Source organism: Stegostoma tigrinum, chromosome 4, assembly GCF_030684315.1.
Source record: "Stegostoma tigrinum isolate sSteTig4 chromosome 4, sSteTig4.hap1, whole genome shotgun sequence".
Classification (NCBI taxonomy): domain Eukaryota; kingdom Metazoa; phylum Chordata; class Chondrichthyes; order Orectolobiformes; family Stegostomatidae; genus Stegostoma; species Stegostoma tigrinum.
Window position 1 is genome coordinate 2,906,426 of NC_081357.1, and position 12,835 is coordinate 2,919,260.

Sequence of the window (12,835 nt, forward strand, 5' to 3'; positions counted from 1 at the left end):
TCCAGGAACTCCCCACCTACGTCCGTGACACCACCCACGCCCTCCACCTCCTCCAGGACTTCCAATTCCCTGGCCCCCAACACCTCATATTCACCATGGACGTCCAGTCCCTGTACACCTGCATTCCGCATGGAGATGGCCTCAAGGCCCTCCACTTCTTCCTGTCCCGCAGGCCCGACCAGTCCCCCTCCACCGACACTCTCATCCGCGTAGCTGAACTCGTCCTCACACTCAACAACTTCTCTTTTGACTCCTCCCACTTCCTACAGACTAACGGGGTGGCCATGGGCACCCGCATGGGCCCCAGCTATGCCTGCCTCTTTGTAGGTTACGTGGAACAGTCCCTCTTCCGAACCTACACAGGCCCCAAACCCCACCTCTTCCTCCGGTACATTGATGACTGTATCGGCGCCGCCTCTTGCTCCCCAGAGGAGCCCGAACAGTTCATCCACTTCACCAACACCTTCCACCTCAACCTTCAGTTCACCTGGGCCATCTCCAGCACATCCCTCACCTTCCTGGACCTCTCAGTCTCCATCTCAGGCAACCAGCTTGTAACTCATGTCCATTTCAAGCCCACCGACTCCCACCGCTACCTAGAATACACCTCCTCCCATCCACCCCCCTGCAAAAATTCCATCCCCTATTCCCAATTCCTCCGCCTCCACCGCATCTGCTCCCACGATAAGACATTCCACTCCCGCACATCCCAGATGTCCAAGTTCTTCAAGGACCGCAACGTTCCCCCCACAGTGATCGAGAACGCCCTTGACCGCATCTCCCGTATTTCCCGCAACACATCCCTCACACCCCGCCCCCGCCACAACCGCCCTAAGAGGATCCCCCTCGTTCTCACACACCACCCTACCAACCTCCGGATACAACGCATCTCCTCCGACACTTCCGCCATTTACAATCCGACCCCACCACCCAAGACATTTTTCCATCCCCTCCCCTGTCTGCTTTCCGGAGAGACCACTCTCTCCGTGACTCCCTTGTTCGCTCCACACTGCCCTCCAACCCCACCACACCCGGCACCTTCCCCTGCAACTGCAGGAAATGCTACACTTGTCCCCACACCTCCTCCCTCACCCCTATCCCAGGCCCCAAGATGACTTTCCACATTAAGCAGAGGTTCACCTGCACATCTGCCAATGTGGTATACTGCATCCACTGTACCCGGTACGGCTTCCTCTACATTGGGGAAACCAAGCGGAGGCTTGGGGACCGCTTTGCAGAACACCTCCACTCAGTTCGCAACAAACAACTGCACCTCCCAGTCGCAAACCATTTCCACTCCCCCTCCCATTCTCTTGATGACATGTCCATCATGGGCCTCCTGCACTGCCACAATGATGCCACCCGAAGGTTGCAGGAACAGCAACTCATATTCCGCTTGGGAACCCTGCAGCCATATGGTATCAATGTGGACTTCACCAGTTTCAAAATCTCCCCTTCCCCCACTGCATCCCTAAACCTGCCCAGTTCATCCCCTCCCCCCACTGCACCACACAACCAGCCCAGCTCTTCCCCTCCACCCACTGCATCCCAAAACCAGTCCAACCTGTCTCTGCCTCCCTAACCTGTTCTTCCTCTCACCCATCCCTTCCTCCCACCCCAAGCCACACCCCCATCTACCTACTAACCTCATCCCACCTCCTTGACCTGTCCGTCTTCCCTGGACTGACCTATCCCCTCCCTACCTCCCCACCTATACTCTCCTCTCTACCTATCTTCTTTACTCTCCATCTTCGGTCCGCCTCCCCCTCTCTCCCTATTTATTCCAGTTCCCTCCCCCCATCCCCCTCTCTGATGAAGGGTCTAGGCCCGAAACGTCAGCTTTTGTGCTCCTGAGATGCTGCTTGGCCTGCTGTGTTCATCCAGCCTCACATTTTATTATCTTGGAATTCTCCAGCATCTGCAGTTCCCATTATCTCTGATAATTAAGAGCATGTTTGCCAGGCAGTGTTCATTAATATGCTTCACTAATCCCTCATCACTCCAGCACACAGAACCAGGGTGCGCCGGCAGATCTGCCTCTTCAGTTTGGGTTCTGTGTTTAGCTGTATAACTTGCTCTCCCTAGTTGAGATCTGTTGACTCCATCTGATGGATTAGATAATAACTGTGATGGCTCTTGAGCCGGCAGCATTCCCACTAACAAGTTCCACCCAATGGCCATTCCTGCTGCTGAAGTGACTATTATCATTCTCCAACTCACAATAGAAGGCTTCGACTCTGATGCGAGATTCCATACAAACAGCAGGATCAGGCAGTGATCCGAGGTCTAAAGGTCCCACCTATCCATGGGATATTATTCAATTGTCTCAACAATAACTTCTTTCATGTATAACGCTCCTTTAATCTCATGAAAGCAGATGCAATTGTAACTTTGAAATGGAACTGGATAAGTCTTGAAGGGTGAAGGAGAATGAGCAGGGAAGTGCTGACACAGACACAGTGGGAAAAATGACCTAGCCTCGCAGGAATTGGCTTCAATGAACTGATCGCACACTCAGATGAGTGATAGAGCAAAATGTGTAGATAACAGTGGAAGTCTGTGCAGGAATATAAATAGTCTAAAGTAAGTGGGCCAGGGTCTGGCAGATGGAGTACAATGTTGGTAAATGTGAGGTCATCCATTTTGGTTGGAAAAGCAGCAAAATGGCCTGCTTAGATGGTGAAAAATTGCAGCACTTCTTAAATATTCACTTTTTGGATGTAGGCGTCGCTGGCTGTCCAGTATTTCTTGCCTGTGAGAGATAATGGGAACTGCAGATGCTGGAGAATCCAAGATAATAAAATGTGGGGCTGGATGAACACAGCAGGCCAAGCAGCATCTCAGGAGCACAAAAGCTGACGTTGCTGATGAAGGGTCTAGGCCCGAAACATCAGCTTTTGTGCTCCTGAGATGCTGCTTGGCCTGCTGTGTTCATCCAGCCTCACATTTTATTATATTTCTTGCCTGTCTTTAGTTGTCATTGAGAAGGCATTGGTGAGCTGGCTTCTTGAAACACTGCAGTCCCCCTGCTGTGGGTTGACCCACAATGCCATTAGGGAGGGAATTCCAGAACTTTGGACCAGTGACAGTGAAGGAACAGCGATGCATTTCCAAGTTGGCACAGTGGCCCAGTGATTAGCACTGTAGCCTCCCAGCTCCAGGGGTCTGGGTTCAATTCCAGTCTCGGGCGATTGTCTGTGTGGAGTTTGCACATTTTCCCTGTGTCTGCGTGGGTTTCCTCTGGATGGTCCAGTTTCCTCCCACTGTCCAAACACGTGCAGGGTAAGTGGATTGGCAATGCTAAATTGCCCGTAGTGTTCAGGGATATGTAGATTAAGTGGGTTACAGGAGGATGGGTCTGAATGGGATGCTCTGAGGGTTGGTGTAGACTTGTTGGGCGGAAAGGCCTGTTTCCACACTGTAGGCATTCTATGATCTATGATCTAAATCAGGATGGTGAGTGGTTTGGAGAGGAACTTGTTCCCATGTATCTCCTGCCCTTATCCTTCTAGATGGAAGTGGTTGTGGGTTTGGAAGGTGCTGTCTGAGGATCTTTGGTGAATTTCTGCAGTGCATATTGTAGATAGTACACACTGCTGCTACTGAGCGTTGGTGTTGGAGGGAGTGGATGCTTGTGGATGTGGTGTCAATTAAGCAGCTGTTTTGTCCTGGATGGGGTCAAGCTTCTTGAGTGCTGTTGGGGCTGCACCCGTCCAGGCAAGTGGGGAGTATGCCATCACACTCCTGTGCCTTGTAGATGGTGGACAGGCTTTGGGGAGTCAGGAGGTGAGTTACTCGCTGCAGTATTTCTCGCCTCTAACCTGCTCTTGTAGCCACTGTGTTTATGTGGTGAGTCCAGTTGAATTTCTGGTCAATGATAACTCACAAGATGTTGATAGTGGGGGATTCAGTAATGGTAACACTGTTGAATGCTAAAGGGTGGTGGTGAGATGGTGTCTTATTGGTGATGGTCATAGCCTGCTGCTGTGCAGAGGGACACTGGTGCCTTCAAGCATGAAACGCAAAATGTTGGTGTGCAGGTGCAGCAGGTAATTAAGAAGGCAAATGGAATATTGTCCTTCATTGCTAGAGGGATTGAGTTTCAAAACAGGGAGGTTATGCTACAGCTATATAGGGTGCTGGTGAGGTCACACCTATAGTACTGTGTACAGTTTTGATGTCCTTACTAGAGAAAGGATGTACTGGCATTGGAGGGGGTGCAGAGGAGATTGACTAGGTTGATTCCAGAATTGAGAGGGTTGGCTTACAAAGACAGATTGAGTAGACTGGGACTATACTCATTGGAATTTAGAAGAATGAGGGAGGATCTTATTGAAACATATAAAATTATGAAGGGAATAAATATGATAGAAGCAGGGAGGTTATATCCACTGATGGATGAAACTAGAATGAGAATGCATAGCCCCAGAATAAGGGGAAGCTGATTTAGGACTGAGTTACAGAGGAACTTCTTCACCCAAAGGGATGTGAATCTATGGAATTCCCTGCCCAGTGAGGCAGTTGAGGCTCCCTCAGTAAATATTTTTGAAGGAAAAAAGAAAGAGTTTTGAACAGTAAAGGAATTAAGGTTTACGGTGAGTGGGCAGATCAGTGAAGCTGAGTCCTCGAGAAGATCAGCCATGACTTTTCTGAACAGTGGAGCAGGCTCAAAGAGCAGGATGGCCTACTCCTGCTCCCCTTTCTTATGGTCTTCAAACAGGAGAGAGACATCAACTTCCATCTGGGCTCCAGGAAAAGTGCCGGTAAACTGGATGAGGTGACTCAAATGTCTCTGTCCTCCATCAGGCAAAATGATGTTCCATGCTTCAACGTCCACATTAAGGTTCCACCTGAAATTGGGATCTTCCATCCACCTGTGGAAAGCCTGGTTGTCAAAGCTTGATGTCTGTTAGGGAGAGTCCAAACAGCCCTGCGTTGGTGCACTTACTGAATCTCAGCTGCTCTCTTCTTCTGTCCTGCCATCACTAACACAGACTTTATGGACCTCATTCCAAAATCATAGTGATCCTGTTGAGACAGGAAAAGAGGATGGGTTTAGAGAGAGAAACTTCAGACAACTGTAAATTGTTCACACTTTCAACATAATAAAATAACCTAAGTTGTTTCACAGTTGTATTTTCAAAATATTCCAATTGGATTTATACATCGTTGGCTGGGTTTACAAAACCAATACCTGAACAGTGAAAGCTTTAGCCTTATCCTTTGCCTTATCTTTTACACTGATGTGCTGGGCCCTTCCATCAGTGAGGATGGGGATATTTGTGGAGCCTCCTCCTCCAGTGAGTTGTTTAATTGTCCATCACCATTCACGACTGGAAGTGGCAGGACTGCAGAGCTTAGATCTGATCCGTTGACTGTGGGATTGCTTAGCTCTGTCTATCACTTGTTGATTTCACTGTCTGGTGTGCAAGTTGTCCTGTTTGCTGGCTTCACCAGGTTGACACCTTACCTTCAGGCCTGCTGCTGCTCCTGGCCTGCCATCCTGCACTCTTCATTAACCAGGGTTGATCCCCTGGCTTGCTGGCTAACACAGTTCGGAGGAAGAATCACGAGATCCGAAACGTTATCAGTGATTTTTTCTTCACGGATGCTGTCAGACCTGCTGAGCTTGTCCAGCAATTTCTGTTTTTGTTGCTTTCAGAGTCTTACTCCTCCTTCAGGAGTTAGTGAAAGAGGTACCATCAGACACAGATTTTACAAGTAAAAGATCAAAGAGTCGTGCCACTTCAGAGATAACACAGCGTGGAGCTGGAGGAGCCCAGCAGGCCAGGCAGCATCAGAGGAGCAGGAAAATTGATGCTTTGGGTCCTGCTCCACTGGCACTGCCTGGCCTGTTGTGCTCCTCCAGCTCCACGCTGTGTTATCTGACTCCAAAATCTGCAGTTCTTACTATCTCTGAGTGAGTTATAACACCACTGATGAGGATATACTAAACAAAACTAAGATGCTGTCAAATCTTTAATCAGTTAGAAGGTTTTAACTGATTAATATGTATATGTAAATCCTCAAATTCTTTTGAAGTCACTGTTCTGAGAAAATGAAAGGTTTTCTCAGTGTAAAGAAGAGTTGACATTTTTGGTTGAACAGTGCATGTTAGGTGTGAGGCCTTGCTTAGAATCTGTTTGTGTTTTGGTCTGGAGTCAGACTTGTTTTATTTCTAAAGTAGGAATTTATAAAACGCCACATTGACTGTCTCTAAATTTTGTTATTTTCGAACAAAATAGAATGTATCCGCAAATACAAATTCACCCCATTGATTCGTGTGTGTGTGTGTGTGTGTGTGTGTGTGTGTGTGTGTGTGTGTGTGTGTGTGTGTGTAGGAGAGCAAGTATGTGCTAGATCTGTGCAAAGTTTGTCCCATTTAGCACAGTGAAAGTGCCACACAACACGATAGAGGTTGTTCTTAATGTGAAGGCGGGACTTTGTCTTCACAAGGCCCGTGCGATGGTCACTCTTACCGATACTATCATGGACAGATGCAACTGCAGCTGGCAGATTAGTGGTATGTTTTCCCCCAACTAATCTAAAACTTCTGTTTTTGTTGCTTTCAGAGTCTTAGTCCTCCTTCAGGAGTTAGTGAAAGAGGTACCATCAGACACAGATTTTACAAGTAAAAGATCAAAGAGTCGCGCCACTTCAGAGATAACACAGCGTGGAGCTGGAGGAGCCCAGCAGGCCAGGCAGCATCAGAGGAGCAGGAAAATTGATGTTTTGGGTTATTCAGTCAGTATCTCTCTAATCCCTCCCTATTCATGTAATCATCCAGGTGCCTCTTAAATGTCACCAACGTGCCTGCTTCCACCACCTCCCTTGGGAGTATATTCCAGGCTCCTACCACTCTCTCCACGTGAAAATCTTTCCTCCCTTAAACTTTCCCCCCCTCACTTTGAACCAGTGCTCCTTTGTAATTGAAACTTCAACTCTGGGAAAAAGCCTCTGACTATCCACCTTATCTCTGACTCTCATAATTTTGTAGCCCTCTATCAGGTCTCCTCTCAGCTGCCATCTCTTCAGTGAAAACAATCCTAGTCTTTTTAACGTTTCCTCATAGCGAATACCCTCCAGACCAGGCCACATCCTAGTGAACTTTCTCTGCACTCTCTCCAAAGCTTTGATGTCCTTCCGGTAATGTAGTGACCAAAAACGCACACAATGCTCCAAATGCTGCCAAACAAAGGTTTTATAGTTGCAACGTGGTTTTGCCAACTCCTGGACTCCATACCCTGGGTGATGAAGGTAAGCGTGCCTTATACCTTTATAATCACCTCGGCCACATGTGTTGCCACTTCTAGGAAACTGCGGACCTGCACGCTCAGATCCGTCTGTATGTTCATGTTCCTAAGGGTCCTGCCTTTTACAGTATAATTCACACCTAAATTTAATCTCCAAAATGCATCACCTCGCATTTGCCTGGATTAAACTCCATCTGCTATTTCCGTGCCCAAGTCGCCAATCTATCGATATCCTCTTGTATCCTTTCTCAATTGTTGGCAATCTCAGCAACTCCACCTACGACATTTGTATCATCTCCAAATTTACTAATCAGACCACCCAGATCATCTATATATGCTACAAACAACACAGGACCTAAGGTTAATTCCTGAGGATCACTACTAGTTACCAGTTTCCATTCTGAAAAACACCCTTCCACCACTACCCTCTGTGTGCTATGAGCAAACTAGTTTTGTATCCTTCTAGCCAGCCCACCCCAAATCCCATGTGATTTTAGTTTTTGTACCAATCTGCCATGTGGGACCTCAGATATTCACCATATCTATGCCCCTCGTGATGTTATAAACATCAATAAGGTCACCCCTCAACTTCCCCCGCAGTAGTGAAAGAAGTCCTAGCCTATTCTTATAACTCAACTCATCCATTCCCAGCAACGTTCTGGTAAATCTCTTCTGAATCCTCCTCAACTTAATAACATCCTTCCCATAACTGGCCACAAAACTCCGGAAGAGTTACCAACGTCCTGTACAACCTCAATGTGATGTCCCGACTCCTTTACTCAAAGGTCTGAACAATGAAGGCAAGCGTGCTAAATGCTTTCTTAAAAGAATTGTGTAGCTGAACCCCTAGGTCTCTTTATTCTACAATACTACCCGGGCCCTGCCATTAATCGTGTAGTTCCTGCCCTGATTTGTTTTACCAAAATGCAATACTTCCCATTAATCCAAATTAAACTCCACTTGCTACTCCTCAGCCCATTGACCCAACTAATCAAAATCCCTTTGTAATCTTAGAATACCTTCTTCACTGTTCACTGTACCACCAATTTTGGTGTTGGCTGCAAACTTACTAACCATACTTTTTTCATCCTCATCCAAATTGTTTATATAAATGGCAAGCAAAAGTGGTCACAGGATCCCAGTCTGAAAAATGATCCTCTTCTACCATCGAGCCAACTTTGTAGCCAATTGCCAAGCATTCCCACAAGAGCAAGGAAGATTTACCACAGTTATAAGAGCACACTTGGAGTACAATGTGCAGCTTTAGACTCTTACTACATAAAAAACATACTGTGATTGAGGGAGTGTAGCGAAGGTTCAGCAGAGAGATTCTTGGGACAGCAGGTTTGTTGTACATTGAGAGACTGGGTTGATTGTGCCTACATTCGCTGGAGTTTAGAGGACTGAGACGGAAGTCATTGAAACATATCAAATCCTGACCATGCCAGACAGACTGGATGGAAAGGTGATGTTTCTCCCAACCAGGGGTACCAGAATAAAGAGTCATGGTGTCAGTTGGCTTTTTTTGACTGAGATGAGGAGAAATTTCTTCACTCATAGGATGGTAAATCTGTGGAATTCTCAGTCACAAAAGGCTGTGGACTTAAAGTTACTGAATATATTGAAGACAGAAATACATTTCTAGAAGCTAAAGACATCAGGGGTATGGGGAGAGAGCTGGAGTTTGTCATTGAGATAGAAGATCAGCCATGATAAGATTATAAGGCCACGAGGTATACGGGCAGAATTAAGCCATTTAGCCCATCAAATCTGCTCCGCTATTTGATCATGGCCGTTATCTTTCACAATTTCATTCTCTTGCCTTCTCCCCATAACCCCGATCCCCTGACTAATCAAGAACCTATCTCAAAACCGAAAGAACTGTTGATGTTGGAAATCAATCCATCTCTATCTTAAATACACTCAATGACTTGATCTCTACAACCTTCTACGACAATGAGTTCCACCAATTCTCCACAATCTCGCTGAAGAAATACCTCCTCAAATCAGTTCAAAAGGGCTATCCTTTCACTCTGAGATTGTGCTCTTGAGTCCTAATCTCTCCTGCTAGTGGAAACAATTCCACACCCACAATACTAACCAGGTATGTTAGTATTCTAGAAGATTCAGTCAGATCCCACCTATCCTGCTAAACTGCATTGAGTGTAGGCCCAGAGTACTGTATTGATCCTCATATGACAAGCCCTTCATCCCTGGGATTATTCTTGTAAACCGCTTCTGGATCCCCTCCAATGTCAAGACATCCTACCTTAGGAATGGGGACCAAAACTGCTCACAATATTCCAAATGAGGTTTCACCAGAATCATATACACCTTCAGCAGTCTTTCTCAATTCTTGTATTTTAGCCCTCCTGAAATGATTTGATTGAATTTATTATCATCACATGTACTGTGATACAGCAAAAAGTATTGGCTTGCGTGCTATCCAGACAAACCATGCCTTACATAAGCACATTAGACAGAATATAGAGTTACAGCTATAGAAAAGGTGCAGAGAAAGATCAACTCTAATATATGAAAGGCCCATTCATAATTATGATAACAGTGAGGAAGAAGCTTTTCTTGAATCTGTGTTAAGTGTCTTCAAATATTTATATCTGTTTCCTGATGGAAGAGGGTGGAAGAGAGTATAAGCTGGGTGGGATTCTGTTGGCTTCTTTCCCAGGGCAACGGGATGTATAGGCAGAGTCAAAGGAAGCAAGGCTGGTTTGTGTGATGAACTGGGCTATGTTCAGAACGCTGGATGAACACAGCAGGCCAAGCAGCATCTCAGGAGCACAAAAGCTGACGTTTCGGGCCTAGACCCTTCATCAGAGAGGGGGATGGGGGGAGGGAACTGGAATAAATAGGGAGAGAGGGGGAGGCGGACCGAAGATGGAGAGTAAAGAAGATAGGTGGAGAGTGTAGGTGGGGAGGTAGGGAGGGGATAGGTCAGTCCAGGGAAGACGGACAGGTCAAGGAGGTGGGATGAGGTTAGTAGGTAGCGGGGGGTGCGGCTTGGGGTGGGAGGAAGGGATGGGTGAGAGGAAGAACCGGTTAGGGAGGCAGAGACAGGTTGGACTGGTTTTGGGATGCAGTGGGTGGGGGGGAAGAGCTGGGCTGGTTGTGTGGTGCAGTGGGGGGAGGGGATGAACTGGGCTGGTTTAGGGATGCAGGAGGGGAAGGGGAGATTTTGAAACTGGTGAAGTCCACATTGATACCATATGGCTGCAGGGTTCCCAGGCGGAATATGAGTTGCTGTTCCTGCAACCTTCGGGTGGCATCATTGTGGCAGTGCAGGAGGCCCATGATGGACATGTCATCAAGAGAATGGGAGGGGGAGTGGAAATGGTTTGCGACTGGGAGGTGCAGTTGTTTGTTGCGAACTGAGCGGAGGTGTTCTGCAAAGCGGTCCCCAAGCCTCCGCTTGGTTTCCCCAATGTAGAGGAAGCCGCACCGGGTACAGTGGATGCAGTATACCACATTGGCAGATGTGCAGGTGAACCTCTGCTTGATGTGGAATGTCATCTTGGGGCCTGGGATGGGGGGAGGGAGGAGGTGTGGGGACAAGTGTAGCATTTCCTGCGGTTGCAGGGGAAGGTGCCGGGTGTGGTGGGGTTGGAGGGCAGTGTGGAGCGAACAAGGGAGTCACGGAGAGAGTGGTCTCTCCGGAAAGCAGACAGGGGAGGGGATGGAAAAATGTCTTGGGTGGTGGGGTCGGATTGTAAATGGCGGAAGTGTCGGAGGATAATGCGTTGTATCCGGAGGTTGGTAGGGTGGTGTGTGAGAACGAGGGGGATCCTCTTGGGGCGGTTGTGGCGGGGGCGGGGTGTGAGGGGTGTGTCGCGGGAAATGCGGGAGACGCGGTCAAGGGCGTTCTCGATCACCGTGGGGGGAAAGTTGCGGTCCTTAAAGAACTTGGACATCTGGGATGTGCGGGAGTGGAATGTCTTATCGTGGGATCAGATGCGGCGGAGGCGGAGGAATTGGGAATAGGGGATGGAATTTTTGCAGGAGGGTGGGTGGGAGGAGGTGTATTCTAGGTAGCTGTGGGAGTCGGTGGGCTTGAAATGGACATCAGTTACAAGCTGGTTGCCTGAGATGGAGACTGAGAGGTCCAGGAAGGTGAGGGATGTGCTGGAGATGGCCCAGGTGAACTGAAGGTTGGGGTGGAAGGTGTTGGTGAAGTGGATGAACTGTTCGAGCTCCTCTGGGGAGCAAGAGGCGGCGCTGATACAGTCATCAATGTACCGGAGGAAGGGGTGGGGTTTGGGGCCTGTGTAGGTGCGGAAGAGGGACTGTTCCACGTAACCTACAAAGAGGCAGGCATAGCTGGGGCCCTTGCGGGTGCCCATGGCCACCCCCTTAGTCTGTAGGAAGTGGGAGGAGTCAAAAGAGAAGTTGTTGAGTGTGAGGACGAGTTCAGCTACGCGGATGAGAGTGTCGGTGGAGGGGGGCTGGTCGGGCCTGCGGGACAGGAAGAAGCGGAGGGCCTTGAGGCCATCTCCATGCGGAATGCAGGTGTACAGGGACTGGACGTCCATGGTGAATATGAGGTGTTGGGGGCCAGGGAATTGGAAGTCCTGGAGGAGGTGGAGGGCGTGGGTGGTGTCACGGACGTAGGTGGGGAGTTCCTGGACCAAAGGGGAGAAAATGGAGTCCAGATAGGTGGAGATGAGTTCGGTGGGGCAGGAGCAGGCTGTGACGATGGGTCGACCAGGGCAGGCAGGTTTGTGGATTTTGGGAAGGAGATAGAAACGGGCCGTGCGGGGTTGGGGAACAATGAGGTTGGAGGCTGTGGGTGGGAGGTCCCCTGAGGTGATGAGGTCGTGAATGGTGTTGGAGATGATGGTTTGGTGCTCGGGTGTGGGGTCATGATCGAGGAGGCGGTAGGAGGTGGTGTCGGAGAGTTGGCGTCTGGCCTCGGCGATGTAGAGGTCAGTGCGCCATACTACCACTGCGCCACCCTTGTCTGCGGGTTTGATGGTGAGGTTGGGGTTGGAGCGGAGGGAGCGGAGGGCTGCCCGTTCTGCGGGGGAGAGGTTGGAGTGGGTGAGAGGGGTGGAGAGGTTGAGGCGGTTGATGTCCCCACCTCTTCCTCCGGTACATTGATGACTGTATCGGCGCTGCCTCTTGCTCCCCAGAGGAGCTCGAACAGTTCATCCACTTCACCAACACCTTCGACCCCAACCTTCAGTTCACCTGGGCCATCTCCAGCACATCCCTCACCTTCCTGGACCTCTCAGTCTCCATCTCAGGCAACCAGCTTGTAACTGATGTCCATTTCAAGCCCACCGACTCCCACAGCTACCTAGAATACACCTCCTCCCACCCACCCTCCTGCAAAAATTCCATCCCCTATTCCCAATTCCTCCGCCTCCGCCGCATCTGATCCCACGATAAGACATTCCACTCCCGCACATCCCAGATGTCCAAGTTCTTTAAGGACCGCAACTTTCCCCCCACGGTGATCGAGAATGCCCTTGACCGCGTCTCCCGCATTTCCCGCGACACATCCCTCACACCCCGCCCCCGCCACAACCGCCCCAAGAGAATCCCCCTCGTTCTCACACACCACCCTA

The 12,835-nt window shown here is 49.1% G+C and overlaps 1 protein-coding gene across 1 annotated transcript in view; it reads right to left on the reverse strand.

Annotated features, from left to right (window-relative positions):
• Nucleotides 1-12,835, reverse strand: part of LOC125452334 (dynein axonemal heavy chain 6-like) — a 920,763-nt gene that overhangs the window by 605,883 nt on the left and 302,045 nt on the right. Inside the window, exon 34 of the mRNA XM_059645527.1 lies at nucleotides 4,949-5,028. Within this exon, the coding sequence (XP_059501510.1) occupies nucleotides 4,949-5,028 (80 nt within the window). The remainder of the gene's footprint in view (nucleotides 1-4,948; nucleotides 5,029-12,835) is intronic.